Source organism: Sebastes umbrosus, chromosome 7, assembly GCF_015220745.1.
Source record: "Sebastes umbrosus isolate fSebUmb1 chromosome 7, fSebUmb1.pri, whole genome shotgun sequence".
NCBI classification, from domain to species: Eukaryota; Metazoa; Chordata; class Actinopteri; order Perciformes; family Sebastidae; genus Sebastes; species Sebastes umbrosus.
This window is the reverse complement of record NC_051275.1, coordinates 7289455-7308178: the sequence shown is the minus strand read 5'-3', so window position 1 is coordinate 7308178 and position 18724 is coordinate 7289455. Positions and strand designations below refer to the sequence as shown.

The following is an 18724-nucleotide window of genomic DNA, read 5'->3' as shown; positions in this document are numbered from 1 at the left end:
GGTTGTGAATACCACAAGAGGGGAAGGGGGGGGCGTTCATATGGACACGGTAAACACGACCCCATTTGAAGGCACCAAGAGCCAGGCTAAGCTAAGCTATTATAGTTACTATATAAACATGAGAATCACACTGATCTTCTCATCTAACTCTGCAAGAAAGTGACTATATCCCAACTATTCTTTCAATCATGATCTGCTTGTTTCACACTTACGATGCATGCATGTAGTGAGTGATGAATTTGAGCACAAACCTGCAAAGTCGACCACACAGACGATTCAGTTTGATTCAGTTCGACAATTGATTCGCTCAAACCTGCCATGGCAGCATTATTTTTTTTCTACATTTGCCCTTCATTTGTCCAAACTGGTATCTTCTTGGTGTTGATGTCTTCATTCACTTCAAATTAAAGACTAATATTTAATTCTAAAAATGTTGTTGTTGAAGGAATTGGACATTTACATCTCCACAACTGGACTTAACGATATTCTCTGGCAGTGTTTACCACCTACCTAAGTTGAGGTTAAGGGTATTTTGTAGTTTAAAAGTTTGCATCTACCATTGTTCGTATCGGACATGAATGCAGCATTATTTTAGGGTAACCCCAGACAGCGAGTGACGAGAGCAGCGAGGCTCAAATACAGACGCAGAATTTTATCACTATGAAGATTTAACAGAGGAATGTTGTGTCTCAGAAAGAAATGAAAGAGCTAAGTCAACTGGAGGTGTACAGTTCTCCTCAAGGAGCAGACCAAGGACCAGTCCAGCACCCCCGCCCCCCATTTACCAAATACCATATGGAGAAAACAAAAACTGAGTGGAGACCAGCAACTAGGAGCGACTTCATGTAGTTGTAGCCGTAGAGCAGACCCCAGCAGTGAAGTTGACAAACTTCAAGACTATTGTTGAGGTGGAGACAAAGGTAACACTACATTCAACCTCTCCACACCTCCCACCTTGGCTCACCTCCGCCCCATCCACCCATCACCTACAACCAAGTACCACCAAGTAGTCTTTTGTAAGAAAAAAGAACATATTGTTATGAAATGATGTACTATGTGATTATCATTACATGCTCAAATGTTGTTTTTTTTTGTTGTCTTTGTAGTTTTCTTCATAGCTGATTTTTGTCCGGGAGGAAACTGTTTCGATGTACACTTTTTACTGCTGCATGTTGGGAGCGAGCGATGAGTCGCTGGTGCAAAATGGATAAACTGACTCAAGGGGGTGGGGGGGGCCCATCTGTTGCCCCCCCTACCCCAGCTCTCACAAGGCCACGTGTTCTCATTCTAAATCTGAATGAAGTTGAACGGAGTGAATGTAGGCTGTCCACCATGTTAGTTAGTACTGTCTTCTCATGTTTGTGCTCTCCATTCAGTTCATTGAATATACCTTTAGAAAAACCAACTGCTCCGTGTTCAAATGTGTCCAAGAAAGTGGTATTATTTGGTATCTGCCCTTTTGTTTTTAACCTTTTAATAATCTTGTTGCCACCTTGCACCGTTTTGTTCTTTTAATCCTCTGGTTTGTCAGCTTTCTTTTGTGCTTCCTCACTTAATCCTCTGCCACTCTTTTTTTTTTATTATTATTTAAAGCCTTGTCCATTTATGATGCACAAGTCAACATGGACTTTTTATGTCACCTCTACCTTCTGCCATGTCTGCATTGCCAAGAGATCCGGCAAATAGAACAGCAAATTATGTTGTAGTCCAGATTGTCGTCGTCGTCGTCGTCCCCCAAGAGGTTTGTTTTCTGTTGAGATTGAATCAATCTATTTGTTGACACCTGACAATCATCCCCCTCGTGTATCATAATGCAGACTGGTTTGGATTGAAGCAGGCTGGGTGTGTGGTGTAGACCGTTGCCAGAGTTGGGCCACTTTGAATTTGAGCTGTGAGAACTCGCTGTCTCTTCCAAGCGAGGACTTTCCTCTCAGATGTCATGGTACAATACTTCTGGCCAGCACACCGTGTCACCTTTAGGTGGCACTATAACAGCACTCAGAGAGATGGGGTCCTCCTGAAAGGATATTCTGCCAGTGCTTATGAGATTAAAGGAGATGACATTTGATTTTTAACAGAATGCACTTACTGCTTTTAAACTGACCTTCTTTTTTTTTTTTTTTAGGGTTTTTAATTATCCTTGATTGCTCCAACAACACATTAATTTCCAGGATCTTATAGCTTTGCCTGACGAGCTCTGTCCTGCTTTCACATTTCATTTTTATGTTGGCCATCATCCAAACCGATGTAATAATATTTACTATTTAAAAATATGTGGTTGACTTCTTGGACAAATCTGGCCAAGGAAAGTAACATTTGTGTACTGCCAGCTTTTGACATTTCTATCTGTAGTTTTGATTAAATCAAGCCACTCACACTGCACATGGCAGGTGCTTAGCTACATAAATCATTATGTTATAAATCGCGTTGCCAATGAAAACCACCAAGAAGTATTTTTTTTTTTTTTTTTTTTAGTAGCCCTGCATGTAGTCATTCATTTCCTTTCATAAAAAAGGAAGGGGGTGGCAAAATGCCAGTGGAAACTGTGTTAATATCAAAATGTGCCATTTTATTATAACACTATATTCTTTCAAGACAATTGAAATTACCTTTTTATTTTCTGTAGCATGTAATGTGTTAATATACTAGTAAATAAAGTCAAACCCATGACAACTGATTTGTTTTATGTATTGACTTTTTTTTGTTAAAACGAGTATCAGGAAAACTTAACTCAGCATTTCATATTAACCACAACATGACTTTAAAGATATTGTGAGTCTAACAAATATTTGAATGCTCGTTGTTTTAACTGTACAATTCATGACCAAAAAACCTTTTTCATTCATGCTGCACATGGCAGTTGCCTAGCTACAGAAATGATTGCCATTCATATTACCAGGGGGTATTTTTAGTAACACAGTATGACGTTGGGTAACTGTAGCGTCAATGTACAGTAGGAATGTATCCAAACAAGTTTTAACAGTATGTGCATCATATAGCTAGTATGGACTCCCTTATACACCGCACATACAGTGCAGCCAGCAAGAAAACTGCTATGAAATATGGTCTATCCGTTCCTAACAGCATTGTCTCCCATATTGACAATCACAAACAAAATGACTTTTAACATACAGTAAAAGGATATTACTACAGGAATTCAAATTAAATTGAAAAGACACAGCTAAATTATAGAGGAAATTAATTGGCTTTTGTTTATTTGTTATGCTAATTTCATGATAAGTAACTAATTGGCAGTGAAAACATTTGTTTTAACATGTTTGTTTTTTTTCAGTCGCCTTGCCTTTTACTTTAATGTTCTGTTATTAATTGACTAGTGTTTTGTCATGAGAGAAATGTGCTAAAATAAAGAATTTTAGATTAAATTAAAGAACACTCAAAAAGTAAATAATAAGGTCGCCTATTGATAAATATTTGAGAAAGTAATGATAGAAACATCAACCAATAATGGAGCTAAATAGGATTTAAAATGTGCCGCTTAAAGCAGTGAAGACATTTCAAAGCTTTTTTCCCATAAACATGTCCTTTGCTGTTCAATTTTTCAACTATTCTTTTCACTACTGTGAGCTCCACAGTTGCATCACATTGCCTTGTACTTTGGGGACATCACTTTAGTTATTCAGTTGATTCTGGTAAAAGTCTCTATCAGAATTAACCGATTAATAATAATAACTGAATAATATAATGACTGTAAAGTGTGTATTTAATGTTTTCTACCCTATTGGAGCTAAATAGGATTTCATATGAATGATTTAATAAAGCAGTGAAGGGTGACATCTCAAAACTTTCCCATAAACATGTCCTTTGCTGTTACATTTTTCAACTATTATTTTCACTACTTTGAGCTCCACAGTTGCATCACATTGTACTTTGGGGACATCACGTTCAGTTGTTTCTGGACAAAGTCTATATCAGAATGAACTGATAGAAAAATATAATGACTGTAAAGTAGAAAACAACATGAAATACACACTTAATGCTGTTGTATTTAGGGTAGAAAACAACATTAAATACACTTAATGTTGTATTTAGGGTAGAAAACAACATTAAATACACACTTAATGTTGTATTTAGAGTAGAAAACAACATTAAATACACACTTAATGTTGTTGTATTTAGAGTAGAAAACAACATTAAATACACACTTAATGTTGTTGTATTTAGGGTAGAAAACAACATTAAATACACACTTAATGTTGTATTTAGAGTAGAAAACAACATTAAATACACACTTAATGTTGTTGTATTTAGAGTAGAAAACAACATTAAATACACACTTAATGTTGTTGTATTTAGAGTACAAAACAACATTAAATACACACTAAATGTTGTTGTATTTAGGGTAGAAAACAACATTAAATACACACTTAATGTTGTATTTAGAGTAGAAAACAACATTAAATACACACTTAATGTTGTTGTATTTAGAGTAGAAAACAACATTAAATACACACTAAATGTTGTTGTATTTAGAGTAGAAAACAACATTAAATACACACTTAATGTTGTTGTATCTAGGGTAGAAAACAACATTAAATACACACTTAATGTTGTTGTATTTAGAGTAGAAAACAACATTAAATACACACTAAATGTTGTTGTATTTAGGGTAGAAAACAACATTAAATACACACTAAATGTTGTTGTATACCTAAATAAGCTTGCATAGGTTCTAATTACTGTTCTGTCTTTACAACAGAAACACGTATCAGTGGGAGGTGACCGAGCTGGTGATTCATGTGCGTATGTGCAGTAGGCAGTACTCCGGCTGGTCGCCATCTTTACTCCATCCCTGCTCACATCGCTACCGGTGGGGCGGAACACACTCAGCCTTCATCATCATCATCACCGACCCGGTAGATCTCTAGGAACCACCGACACACAGACCTGGCAACCCAACACTGTGTTGTTCACTACAGATACAGTCAGTGTTTGATTAGTTCTCCTCTGTAGCTGCATCTCGACACACAATGGCAGATCGAGAAGGCCTAGTTTACCAGGCGAAACTCGCCGAGCAAGCAGAGCGATATGACGGTAAGACCCTCTTGTTCTTCCCGGAGAGCTGCTGGTTCTGCGTGGTTCTGAGTGGTTCTGAGTGCAGACATGTTCACCGCGAGGAGGGAGGCTTTCTACTGCGAGCTGAGCGAGCTCACGTTGCTAGGTAGCGCAATGTTAGCCGTGGCTAGCTGTGGAGCTAACGCGGCCGTCGTCGTCTTTTAGGCTAACTATTCACTGACATGGCAAATGTGTTGGTTAAAACTAGCTAGTGTGATATTTAAACACGACTAAATGTCATAAAGTGCCTGTGTTTTTAGGTAAAATGGTAGAAATGTGAGTGACGGTGGCTAACGGCTAGCGGAGGGGCCACAACAAAATGGCGGACAACTGGAGCTGTCAGGAGTCGCCTCCCATGCTAGTGCAGCATGCTAACGGTTCTAGCTCCACACTGGAGATACTGGTGCAGTTAGCTAACTATAAGCAACATAAACTGTCATGGTACTGTCTTTGTATACGCATAATAACGCATTACAGTGTGTGTGCGTGCTTCTGTTACTGATGCTATCCACCTTAAGCATTATCTAGGCGTTAGCTGCATCGCAAGGTTAGCTACTTGAAGCTAGCTGTGTGCAAGGCCTATAGAAGGAGGTTAGGACACGCGTCATCAAGACGTCATAGCTCCGCGGTACCACACATGCGCAGTAGAATCTGGTCTGAAATTGAGCCGATCGAAACGCACGACCGCAGTTTCAGTTACACTGCGCATGCGTTATACCCTCACACCCAAGACCCGTGTCCAAACCTCCCTCCATGGGCCTTGGCTGTGTGTTAGCAGTGAGTGGGAGTGGGAGGGCAGCTGTTCACTTGGTGGGGTTGTTCCACTGCAAACAGGCTAATACGGATCGATTGGCGAGAATCACTCCCTCTTCCTCTCTCTCTCTCTCTCTCTCTCTGTGGTGCTGCACTCCCGTCAGACTGTCATACCATTACAGGCCTTTGCAGATGCTGTTTTTAGACGGCTGCCTTTGCACACTGGTCATATGTTGCCCGGTAATGTTAAGTGAATGTGCCATGAGTCATTCACAGGATTGGGACCGAGAGTGTATTTACGGAGTGATTGATGGTTTACTGGGTAAATGGTAACCTTGCTGTAGTCCAATTCATATTGTTATTCTGCAAATAGGTTATCAAATGTTAACATACCTTTTTTAAAGGTGAATCTTTAAAGTGCTTCATAGCTTTGCCTGGGAGAAGTCATACATTAGCTATTTATATATCAGCCTGATTCTAATCTAGCCTGCACGTTTTAACCATTTAACCCACAAAGTTAGTCGTTATCTTAAAGTGATACCATACAATGCAAATACACTTTAACCTGAGAAGTACAATAGCTACATATCAATGAAGTGAGAAAAACCCACAGCATGATATTTAAACCAAATTGTACTGTTGTGCAAAAGACTCATAATTCCCTTGCACCATTGTTAGAATCACATCTTTAACAGCACCAAACAATATGACTGTATGAAAACAGCAATATTTAGACATGTAAGGAGCTTTTGCCATCGGTATAACTACACTTTTTTTGTGCTTTATGTCTTTTATAATAAAGACATCTCACATTTTCAAGGGCATTTACCACAAATCCACTTCGAGAGAAGCTGGGCCCTTGATTTCTCTGTTCTAAAGACAACTTACAAGTACATAACATGTACAAAAGAAAACATTTAACAAAACAAAAAAGAGAACCAGTGTAACTACTCTGACAGCTCAGAGTTGTCACTCAGGACAAACGCACATATTTTAAGTGCTGCCGATGGTTAAGCTGCATTTGAATTATATTTTGTTCATGCCACGGAGGCTGTCTGTATCCGGTCCAAACCTTTCTGCCACAGCAGATCAATAGGCCTACAGGACACTGCACAGCATATTATAGGAAACCATCTGGAAAGCATGCACTGATTGCAATAATTAAAACAAAAGATATCAGAGATGACAGATACCAGTAGAGGTGGGGCGTGATGTGACAGGGAAGAAAACAATGCACATAATATACCTTAGCTACCTGAGGGTGGGGCGTTGCTGCAGAACCCTTTCCTTCCCGTGGCTGTGTGTTTGAGGGCGACACTTTGTGTGGAATGTCCTCTGGACCAGCTGTGCCTTACTTACCGTACATTGTGCATCAATCAACACTTGTTAATAAAAACTCTCACAATAAATTTTCACACATTGCTGTGGATGCAGCCGTTGTTAATCAGTCAAGTTGTTTCTTTTTACTTGAAAATTAGTTTTTTGGAGGTTGAAGTGTGGGCCATGGGCGGGCGACGGCGTCAATGCCCCTCCTTAGCGACGGGCCATGTGCATGTATTTTTGATTGTTGCCAGAGAATAGATGGAGGTTTGATGCTGGTAAAGAAGCCGCCTTAACATGTACTCTTAACACCCTCTGTCCTGTAATGATTAAACCTGACTTGCATATTCTGTAAGCTTGAACGCTTCATCTATAATGCAAGTTTTTGCCCAACCAAAAACTCATGGATTTGTAAATCTCATTTATTTGCCTTCAGTTCTTTAATGCATATTTTCAAATTAAAATATTTTAAAGTATGTGGAAATGGCATAATATTGGTAGTAACCCGAATACATCTGAATCTCTGTTTGCTAGTTTGAGATGTTATGTCACAGCATAATAATGGAATTGATGCTATAGATTGAAGAGATCAGACATCAAATCTCACGTTTTTAGACACATTAGTCAGACAACATGATGAGAAGATGGCAACAGCTAGTTGTTAGGTGTAGTCACTCTCAAGATGTAAGGTTGATGAGAAGTTCTTAAAGGAGTGTTACATGTGTCTCCTCAACAGAGATGGTGAACTCTATGAAGGACGTGGCAGGCATGGACGTGGAGCTCACAGTGGAGGAGAGGAACCTATTATCGGTGGCCTACAAGAATGTGATTGGAGCTCGGAGAGCCTCCTGGAGGATAATCAGCAGTATCGAATCGAGGGGAGGTGACAAGGGCGGGGACCAGAAGGCAAAGATGATCCAGGAATACAGGCAAACGGTAAGCAAACAAGCTTAACATTTGTATTTAGACAGTGTGAGTCAGGAGCACGTACATGGATTCACCATGTCCCATTGTCCCAAATATGTTTCAAAGAATCTCAGATTTGCTGTGCTAATGTGAGATCACTAGCTCATATTAATAATACACACTATGAGCAGCTACTGGACAGACTGCATCTGAGTCATAGTTGGCAAAGCCCCCACTCTCTCTTGCCTTTATGAAGGGTAATAAGAGCTGGCTATTAATCTGGGAGGGGCCAGAGTGTGTCAGAGAGATGGGAGAGGCGGTTGGGCTGTAGTCAATGATCTAATGGGATTCAGAGATGGGTAATCCTGTTGTTGTACCTTCATTTCTTTTGTCGTTCTCAAACTCCCTTGGGGGACACAATTGTTACAGGTTGATAGCATGGGGTATAAAAGGGTAGATATAATCCCAAAAAGGACACGGGCAGCTACAGTGGGTGTCACAAATGTTTGTCAGCACATACGCAGTCATACATTTGGTCCTCATAAACATGTGCAAATAACTAAATTTACTTTACATGGACCCCGGAACCAACACAGAGGCAGAAAGTATAATTTGGACTTGGGGGAGGGCTTCAGTGGAAAATAATCAAAATGTTTTTTCTGATTGAAATATCATATTTATTTGGTTTGTTTGTTTGGTGGCAGGTTGAGACGGAGCTGAAGTCAATCTGTGAAGACATTCTGACTGCACTGGACAAGCACCTAATCCCCTCTGCTGGCATAGGAGAGTCTAGGGTCTTCTACCACAAAATGTAAGTGTTTTGGGGTCTGAATGTAAATTAGTAGAGGAATAGATGAACCGTCTCCCGTCCTTGCACTGAACGATGAGTATGTTTTTGTGCTTGAGCATTATTTGACATATTCATAAGGTTAAAAATGGAATATTGACTGGCAAATTCGAGACAGCAAAGGTCTGGAAATTTGACAAAGTATCTGTGGAAACCATGGCCATATCAGGGAGGTTCACAAATGGGACACTTTAGGAATATCTTGCAGTGTATATAAAGTGAAGTAGGTATGTCTGAGATCCAATACTTTGCTCAAGACTAACGGCGTCCCGGGGACAATAGAAAATGGGTTTGGGACACAGTAAACTCATTACCAATGCATCCAGGGGACGCACCCTATTCTTATCCTGATAATACTACATTGTGATCAACAAATCCATGTTGAAATTGGCACGACAAGAGCTAGTTAATATTAGCTGTTAGCAGTAAGCAGCGCAGTCCTGCACGGAGCTAACACCTAATGTTAATGGGATGTGCCATTACATTTACATTATAAGGCGTTCAAGCTCTATTCAGTAAAAAAAATTATATAAATAATAAATGATTATTGGGCGAAGGTAAATTATAACGGTATCATGTGTTCAACTTAGGGCTGTCAATCGATTTGAATATTCAATCATGATTAATTGCATGATTGTCCATAGTTAATTGCAAATGAATCGCACAAGTCTCAGGACCTGTTTGTCTTCCTAACAAAAACCAGTATGCAAACGGTAATAATGGAGTATATGTTGAAGTACATGGGATTTATTGTTTTACTTTTGTTTTTGCCGTGGAATCGAATTAGTATCGAGGATCTTGGACTTGAGGTATTGACTACTACATTTCTGGCATGGTGACATCCCTAATGTGAAGGCTTGTGTAATAAGTTGCACAGCTAGCTCCATCAAGACCATAAACAGCACAACAATGAACTTGTAATGAACTTCCATCCAAAGAAAACACTATAATTGTGAAAGCTAATTTTGTGGCCATTTGTTTTTTTCCCAAATTGCAGGAAGGGTGACTACCACAGGTACCTGGCAGAGTTTGCCACTGGCAACGAAAGAAAAGCGGCAGCAGAGAACAGCCTGGTGGCCTACAAATCTGCCACCGACATAGCCATGTCGGAGCTGCAACCCACGCATCCCATCCGCCTCGGCCTTGCCCTCAACTTCTCCGTGTTCTACTATGAGATCCTAAACTCTCCTGACCGCGCTTGCAGGTTACTGTTTCTGCAGTACTTTTTTTCTGTTTGTCTTTAGTTTCATCAACAAAGGTAAAGCGGAGTATAATCTTTTATGTACATAGCACCTTCCAGAACATGATCAGACGTTTTTTGTTTTTTTAAAGATTCAAAGTGTAGGAGCTCTGAGTCGATGAAGAACCTCAGTGCCATCTTTCGTTTTTAGTCCACCTTCACTACTCTTTCGCGGTTGCCATCCGTAACTACTCCATACTACTATAAATTTACATTTATTTAACTAAATAAAACAAACCTCTACAGATTGATCTAAATTAAGTGCAAGTCTGTAACACAAAATGGTTAATAATATTCACCCACCTCAGTATTTAGGCGTGGCACCTTTGTACACTGCAATTTTTCATTGCTATAATGGCCAGTACACACCAAACCGTCATCAAAGAACTAGCGGTGATGAAGGACGACTGTTGCGTCGCCTCTGTCGCCTTTCTTTCAGCCAAAAAGTTGCATTTGAACACGCCGCAAAGACTACAACTGACGGCCAGTTAGCATGTACGTTCTGCGCCTGCATGAGAGGAAATAACTCTCCACACCAGCAGGTGGCGGTAGCCTGTATTCGTCATTCAAAAAGGGAAACCAGAAGACCAAGGACTGCAGATATACAAGCCGTTTTTATGATACTTGCATGAAACAAAGCAGCGTTTTGCCGACCGTTTTCACACCGCTCTCACTCACCACTTAGCTTCATTCCAGATGGCCGTGTTGTTGTGAAAATATCCGTTGAATATATAATATAATATCTGTTGGAATGATCAGATGGGATGAAAATGAAAAATGAGAAGAGCCTTTTGTGTGTGCGCTCTTGACTTTACTCATTGGCTTTTCTCACTTCCGTTTCTCTTCTCGTGCACTAATTCCTATAAGCTGAACAGCCAATCAAGAGTGATTTCTCTCACCGATGTGTTAACCTTAGACACGGGAAGACTAGAGCCGAAGATGCGGGACACACCGCAAAAAGTAGGCCGTCAGACGCTCACAGACAGCGCCGAACTGTCCGACGGTCGACCGTCGGCCTGGTGTGTCAGGGCCTTAACTCCGCCAGGTTGCATGCTAATAGTGATTGAACGGCAAGTTCCAACTCCTGCCTATTCTGAATTGGATTGAGAGCTAGACCTCGACTTTGCCACATTAACATTGTTGTGTTTAAGCCATTCCTGTGTAGCTTTTGTGTTCACATATACATATGACACAGACGGTTACCATGGCAGCTTGAAAAACAACCAGTAAAATGTTAAGTGTGAGTACATGTTCTGATGCAGTTAAAGTATGAAGTGATTCCAACACAAGTATGTTTTGCTCAGGTTGGCAAAGGCTGCGTTTGATGACGCCATCGCAGAACTGGACACACTGAATGAAGACAGCTACAAGGACTCCACACTTATCATGCAGTTGTTACGTGACAACCTGACACTATGGACTTCAGATATGCAGGGAGACGGTAAGAGCCTCATCTCACGGTGCCCCCATTCATAATACTAATCTAGGGCATTGCGCTGTGTCTGCAATCTACCTGTTTGTCACTGCAGAACCTTTTCTTCCAGAACTAGATGCTGATACACTGATGAACTAACTCACTCATCTTACCTGCCTAAAAACCTTTTTACACTGAATTTATAACATGTGTTAATACTGTGAGCAGCTTGATTGATGTAATGTTGTCCAGTCATTACCAGTGCAAAACACACTGATTGGTAGCATGCTTTTACATGGCAAAGTAAGCTTTACATTGAATTGCTGATTGTAGCTTTAAGACATTAGGGGTGCACAATTAATCGAATATTAGTTGCGATCACAATTTTGGCTTCCCACCATTAAATGAACATGATCGACTACGATATTGACGTTTTAAAATGTGTGCTCCGTTCATAGAAAACTGCTGCATAAATCAAGCGCTTCCTAAACTAACAGCTAGAGATGCACCGTCAGTCAGCAGCCGATCGAAGACGGACGGTTTTCAGCAGTCTCGTATATCAGATTTTTTTGACGGTCACACACACACACACACGTGCGGCCGCCACATGATGGTTTTATGTTGGCACACACAGCAGCACAGTCTGTAGCACACACACACACACATGTCGTCAGTGTGGAAGTTCTTCAGTGTGAATGAAGATGACACAAAGCTGCAATTTGTCACAACTGTAAGTCCAAAATAAGCCGGGGAGGAGCAACCTTAAAACATTTGGAACAACTAACTTATATTGTAATTCATTCCCAGGATGCTGCTCATAGTAATCACTGAGGTTCCATTATTATGGTGCGTTGAAGCTCTACTCAGTACAAATGAGTATTGGGCAATGGTAAATTATAACACTGTCATGATGCGTTCAAATGTAATCTTGTAAAATGCATTTTTTGGCGAGAAACTTGAATAAATCCAGTTGTTTAAAGGAGATGTTTTCACAGCAAGAAAAGATTGTTATTAGAGAGAGAATAATGACCTGTTTAACTTCATAACACTAGCTCTAAGCAGCTTATAATACATAATTAGAATGCCAATATTTAAATAAAAATACAATTATTTATTTCCTAATCATTTGAATTCTGTTTTTATGCAAATAACCACTATAGATGACAATAACAAAGTAAAAGGATAACATTTGGGGTTTTTGACTGTTGGAATGTAGCACCACATGGAAGTGAAAGCAGCACTCTGTTTATTTAAATGTGAAAAAAATATTTTGTCCCTAATCTATAAAGAATCGTGATCTTCGAACTCGGTCTTCATTTTGATCTCAACTAAACTAACTAAAGTTTCATGACTGCATCTTGAACGGTGACAAAATCTGTCTACAGACAGACAGATAGAAAGAAATATGGTGTCCCCGCTACAGTAGGTTTTGCCATCATCATGGCCACATTTTGCTGTGATGACTCACAAGGTGAAAACAATACCAGCCACATTTGTCACGGCTGGTAATAACTACAGCAATCAGCCAAATAGGAAATCAAAATTGTCATGTTGCGTTCGTTACCACTGTGCCCGCAGGTTTGGTTTCTAATCTGGTTCTATACACAGCTTTGTGTATTGGACCCCAGTACAACTGAATAACAGCCTTAAGTAATTGTAATTGGGTGTGATTTTCTTGGGCTACATGATTCCAATTTCTAGGGCTGTACCAAATAGTCTGAAGCTTCAAAGTTTCATTCATAACATTGACATTTGAATTCTAAAATCAACATTTGAATGCTGCGCAGCTTTTTTTCTCTTTATTTAGCGTTTTCTATTCATTCAGCTACAATGGCCACAGAGGATCTGCTCCTGTCCGATAGCGATCCAAGTGAAGGCAATGTGATTTTGCCTGATATATAGATGTATGTTTGACAATACTTGCAACAAGGAAATCTGGTTATTGAAGGTCAGAGACGGTGAAAAGTTAAGCCATGACTTAAAAAGCCAGCCTTGGTATCAGCTTAAGCTTTCAGGACCTGGATCCTGCTGCTCACAGTGTGCATGCCCGGGTTCGAAGTTGGTCTGTTACAGAAGTTCTGTTCTGTCTTACTGGTGTCCATGTGGCTGAGCTGAAGTCGGCCTTCTAGAGCTAAAAGTCATAACCATCCTACCTAACAAAGATCACCTGCTTTTCCACCTTGAAGCATTTGATTCCAGACTGAACAATTTGAGGAAAATATCTAACCAATTTCCCTGACCAATATTGTATTTTAAATTGCCGTAGATTAAACTACACAGAATAAACTACTAAACTACAGATGGAGAAATACAGTTGATTGTTAGGCAGGGCTCCAGACTCACTTTTTACATTGGTTGCACTGGTGCACCTAACTTTTACATTCACCCAGCCTTTTGGTACCACAATAATAATTTTTTTAGCATTACCTTTGTTGTCAGTTCCCATACATGTTGGTAATTTCTCAACACATTATGTAAAGGATTGTAAGCAGGAATAAAGGTGCAGTGTTTTTTGAGTCCGATGAGGCCATCTCCACCATCTTGGATCAGAATGGCATTGGAAGTAGGGGGTCCAAGAGTCCCATTCCGAATGAGAGCAGATGAAGGAAACGTGTCAAATGCCACGCCAAGCTTTGATGCTCACATTACTGCTGTGTGAAAATGGCCAAGGCCGTGTTTAAGTGCCATCCACTTGTTTACATATTGTGTTGGTATACAGTAAGAGAAGCGTAATGTGTGCACGAGTGTGCTGTCGAGTGACAGAGAGAGAGATGTGCTCAGAGCAGATCAGCTGTTTGGCGATCATCAGAGCAGAGAAGAAATAAGTGGTTAGACAGGTGGGTTCACAGTTAACCTCCCGCCGATGATGTCGGGTCTGGGCTGGGCCGTTCAGAGCCCTGGGGACCGCAGCATTTTTCTTGACAGAAAAACAAGTTAAGGTTGTGATGTCGCTCAAAGAGGACAGAAAGTGTCATAATGACAAATGCCGGTTCAACCGGTTTAAGCTCGTACACTGGACTGGGCCCCTAGCGCTGCTGTTGACAGCTCTGCACTTAAGCTGCTTGAGCTAACGTTTGCTTTACAGACCGACAGGACGAGCTGCTTCCCAGCTCTGAATACTGGTGGTCCTGATTTTGAGCTTTAATGTTTGCACTCGACAACTGCCAAGCTACCTGAAGTTATGTAGAAAAAGTCTCACCACACTTGGTTCTTCTTATAAACAGCAAAAAGACAACAGTCACTATATCTCACTGAATAAACATTGAGCTACAGCTTGTTACACTGGAAAGTCCCAAAACCTGTAGTTTTATTTTACATAATTATGATTTCAATGTAAAACCACTCAACCTTTCAGCTTCGTTTTTCACTTTCTATTCCTTCATGGTTTGCATTGGCTGTGTTGCAGGCCGTCCACCGGCACCTTTTTATTTCTCCGTGACTCGTCACTCTTACTACTCTTATTACTCTTTTTGTGTTTTTCCTCATTCCCTCTGCTCTAGAGACCTAAAGGAAACTAACCTGACTGTTCATTTCCCATGTTAACTGTACTTTGTAAGTGTTGCTCACCCAAGCCTTGCTGTGTCATGGTTTAATAATTCATCCCACTCACCTGTTGCTTTGTCACACTCATTCTGTTGGATTCTGTATTAACTAACTGTATTAACTCTGTAAGAGGCTGCACCACAGCCAGTTCAAACAGGGTTTCTCGATCGTGATAGTGTGTGTTTTCACGCGATGTTAACTTACTTCAAACCCAGATTAGCTATCAAGAAACCCTGTGAACGTAGGCCCTGTTCAGACCTGGTATTAATGCGTCCTCAGTGATCTGATCACAAGTGGACAGCTCCCTGAACAGCCCACCTTAAGAGTGTCTGAGCCGGCGTTGCAAGATACAGCTGACCATCATACATGCATAACGGGTACTTTCACTTCTGATCATTTTAAGTATTAAAATTAGGGCTGTCAGTCGATTAAAAATATTTAATCACAATTAATCGCATGATTGTCCATAGTTAATCGTGATTAATCGCAAATAAATCACACTTTTTTTTTATCTTTTCAAAATGTACCTTAATTGGAGATTTGTCAAGTATTTAATTCTCTTATCAACATGGGAGTGGGCAAATATGCTGCTTTATGCAAATGTATGTATATATTTATTATTGGAAATCAATTAACAAAACTGAGCCCGCTACAACCTAAAAGTTGCATTAAAGAAATTAGTGGTCGTTAAAACAAATTTGCGTTGACATGACAGCCCTACTATTAAAGTACATTTGATAATACTTTTGCACTTTTGCTTTAGCATAATTTTGAAATGCAGGACTTTTCCTTAAGGAATACTTTGTACTTTTGTATTGCTACTTTTACTCAAATAAAAGGCTCTGAATACTCGTTCCACCACTGTTCACCAGTCACATTAAACAAGATCCTCTTACAGCAAAGATGGCTCAGAAAATGCAGCTCCTAATAGAAAATGAAGACAGAAAGGGGGGAAAAAATAGAAATGAAGGGCTGAATTAGGTCAAGCCCTTTATTATTGTTGATTTTCTCTTTCACCTGCTTTTTGATATTAATTCCAGTATTTTGTTATTTATAAAAATGGAAAATAATGGCCCACGGTTTGTTCTTGGCAGTCCTGGAGACAGTTTGAAAAAAACAAAAAACACTGACCATATCTTTTCTCTTGACCAGGTGACGAGACAACCACCGGACCAGAGCAACAAGTGCAAGACGTTGAGGCTGATGACTAGTGAGACGACGCCACCAACAGCCAACAACTTGAGACCCTCTCCCTCCACCCCCCCACCTCCTCACACTCCTCGTCCCTCCACCTGCAGCCTGCTCCAACCCCACCCCTTTCTCCCTCCAACTCTTCTTCCCTTTCTGCCAGTCCCCTTCCTCTTCCTCCTCTCCCTTCCCTTCCCTTTCCTTTCTTCCACCTCTGCAGCTCCGTGACCCAGCAGGGCCAAGGAGTTAACAAGTTTATTTTTCTCTTTCTCTTCTTTTTTATTTTTATATTAGCCCTTACATCATTCAAGTAAATAGCACTTAATTGAGACAGGAAATACAATGTTAGAAAGACAAAGATAAAGAGAGTCCCTGGGTTGTTTTTGTGTTTTTTGTCCTGGTACAAGCGGTTCTGAAATGTTATCTTTGTTTTCATTATTGTATTTTTGTTCTGTTTTTTGCTTTTTCCTCAATATTTTTATCAGTTGCTGGATGTATTGAGAATTTTTTTTCTTAATGTAATTAAAGAAATTAACTTTTATTACTGATAATGTTGACTATTAGTTATGGGAGCTATTTTATCTCTGTTTTTAGTGAAACGTCATGCGAATCATTTTACCTTTATATGGGCAATTTGGAAAAACTACAAGTGCCCTTTTTGTTAACTTAGGTTTTCAGAGGAAGTTGGCAAAATTCGCGATATCCACGTGGAGCAAAGAAGTGCTTAACTTTTACACCATAGTGATTCTGTTGTCATGTTTTTGTAGTTGTCCTTGGACTGTATTTGTGCTGAAATACTGTAACTGTGCACACATGCTGAATCTCTGAAGGTTGACTTATAGCTAGGTGGTGGTTGTAATTTAAAAAACATAAAAAAAAAACGAAAAAAAAAAAACAACTTGGGAGATTTCACACTTAAGTAAAAGACAAGTCTCAATTTGGCCCCGCTCCTCGACAGAGAGCCCTAAAATGGAAAGGATTGTTGGTGCTTGCATGAGTTAAAAACATATTCTCTTCTGCTGCTTCTCCCCTACTTTTTACTAAAGCTCCTCTTGGTTTCGGAGGTTTTCTTTCTTCGCTGTTTTCCTTCATTTCTCTTCTTGTTTTGCTTCATTATGTGTAACTTGGAGCTGATTTGTACTACTGGATATCTGACTGGAGCCACAGACAGGGAATCTGTATTGTTCTTACTGAAACACAGCATGGAATTAACATTAAACAATCTAAATTAAACATTACAAACTGACTCGTGTTTATGATTTCATTTGCTTTTAGAAGACGGCTTCTTATCTTAGGATCAGTGTTAAGTAAACAAATTAGTGCTGTCAAATTTAACCCGATAAACGCGCGTTAACGCAAATTTGTTTTAACGCCATCAAACTAGAGGGAAGATACTGCTGGCATCATATGAAACTAGAAAACCTAAGGAATCCATTGATACCAGCCATGTCATACTAGCTTAGCGAATGAGACTAAATAACGCTCCAAACTTACGCTAAATTTTGGCAAAGAAAAACTGTCATGGCCATTTTCAAAGGAGTCTCTTGACCTCTGACCTCAAGATATGTGAATGAAAATGGGTTCTATGGGTACCCACGAGTCTCCCCTTTACAGACATGCCCACTTTATGATACTCACATGCAGTTTGGGGCAAGTCATAGTCAAGTCAGCACACTGACACACTGACAGCTGTTGTTGTCTGTTGGGCTGCAGTTTGCCATGTTATGATTTTGAGCATATTTTTTATGCTAAATGTAGTACCTGTGAGGGTTTATGGACAATATTTGTGATTGCTTTGTGTTCTTAATTGATTTCCAATAATAACTAGATACATACATTTGCATAAAGCAGCATATTTGTCCTCTCCCATATTGATAATATTAAATTTTAAATACTTGACAAATCTCCCTTCAAGGTACATTTTGAACAGATAAAATATGTGCGATTAATCACGATTAACTATTTTAATCAATTGACAGCTGTTGAACAAATACAATCCATGATGGGACTGTTCAAACTAGATAATGAATAAGATAAGATACGATATTCTTGTGAGTCCTGGTGTGTTATAACTACTGCAGCACATCCAAACCTGCACTACAGCCTTGTCATAATCAGTTGTATTGTACATTAGCACAGGTGTTTCTTCAGAAATTAAAATTCACTCGTCTATACTGGCTTTCCAAAATCAGATGAACCGCAGCACAGTGCTGCCACACAGAGCAGATGTTGCTGCTGGAGTCTGGAGTTGGCAACTGTGAGCGTAATCATAAATTTATATGTTCTATTTATAGTGTTTGAGAGACAAATGCAATCTTAATGCCTGCTGTGGTTCTGCTGTGACCGTGTAGCTGCTGAAGGAAGCGGCAGACGTCTGGTGACATTTACGGAGGAATCGTCAACGCTTTCACACAAATGTCTCTCTGTGAGACAAAGATGG

The 18724-nt window shown here is 39.9% G+C and overlaps 1 protein-coding gene across 1 annotated transcript; it reads left to right on the top strand.

Annotated features, from left to right (window-relative positions):
• Window positions 1–4772: 4772 nt before the first annotated feature.
• On the top strand, window positions 4773–17526 carry ywhae1 (tyrosine 3-monooxygenase/tryptophan 5-monooxygenase activation protein, epsilon polypeptide 1). The gene is made up of 6 exons (XM_037774352.1): window positions 4773–5052; window positions 7883–8082; window positions 8757–8863; window positions 9897–10103; window positions 11444–11580; window positions 16249–17526. The coding sequence occupies exons 1-6, from the start codon at window positions 4989–4991 to the stop codon at window positions 16305–16307; spliced, it is 774 nt and encodes a 257-aa protein (XP_037630280.1). The 5' UTR covers window positions 4773–4988; the 3' UTR covers window positions 16308–17526.
• The last annotated feature ends 1198 nt before the right edge of the window (window positions 17527–18724 follow it).

Coding starts and splice junctions, on each gene's coding strand:
- ywhae1 (XM_037774352.1), top strand. CDS start 4,989: ATGGCAGATCGAGAAGGCCTAGTTTACCAGGCGAAACTCGCCGAGCAA. Junction 5,053..7,882: donor GCAAGCAGAGCGATATGACG/GTAAGACCCTCT, acceptor TCTCCTCAACAG/AGATGGTGAACTCTATGAAG. Junction 8,864..9,896: donor AGGGTCTTCTACCACAAAAT/GTAAGTGTTTTG, acceptor CCCAAATTGCAG/GAAGGGTGACTACCACAGGT.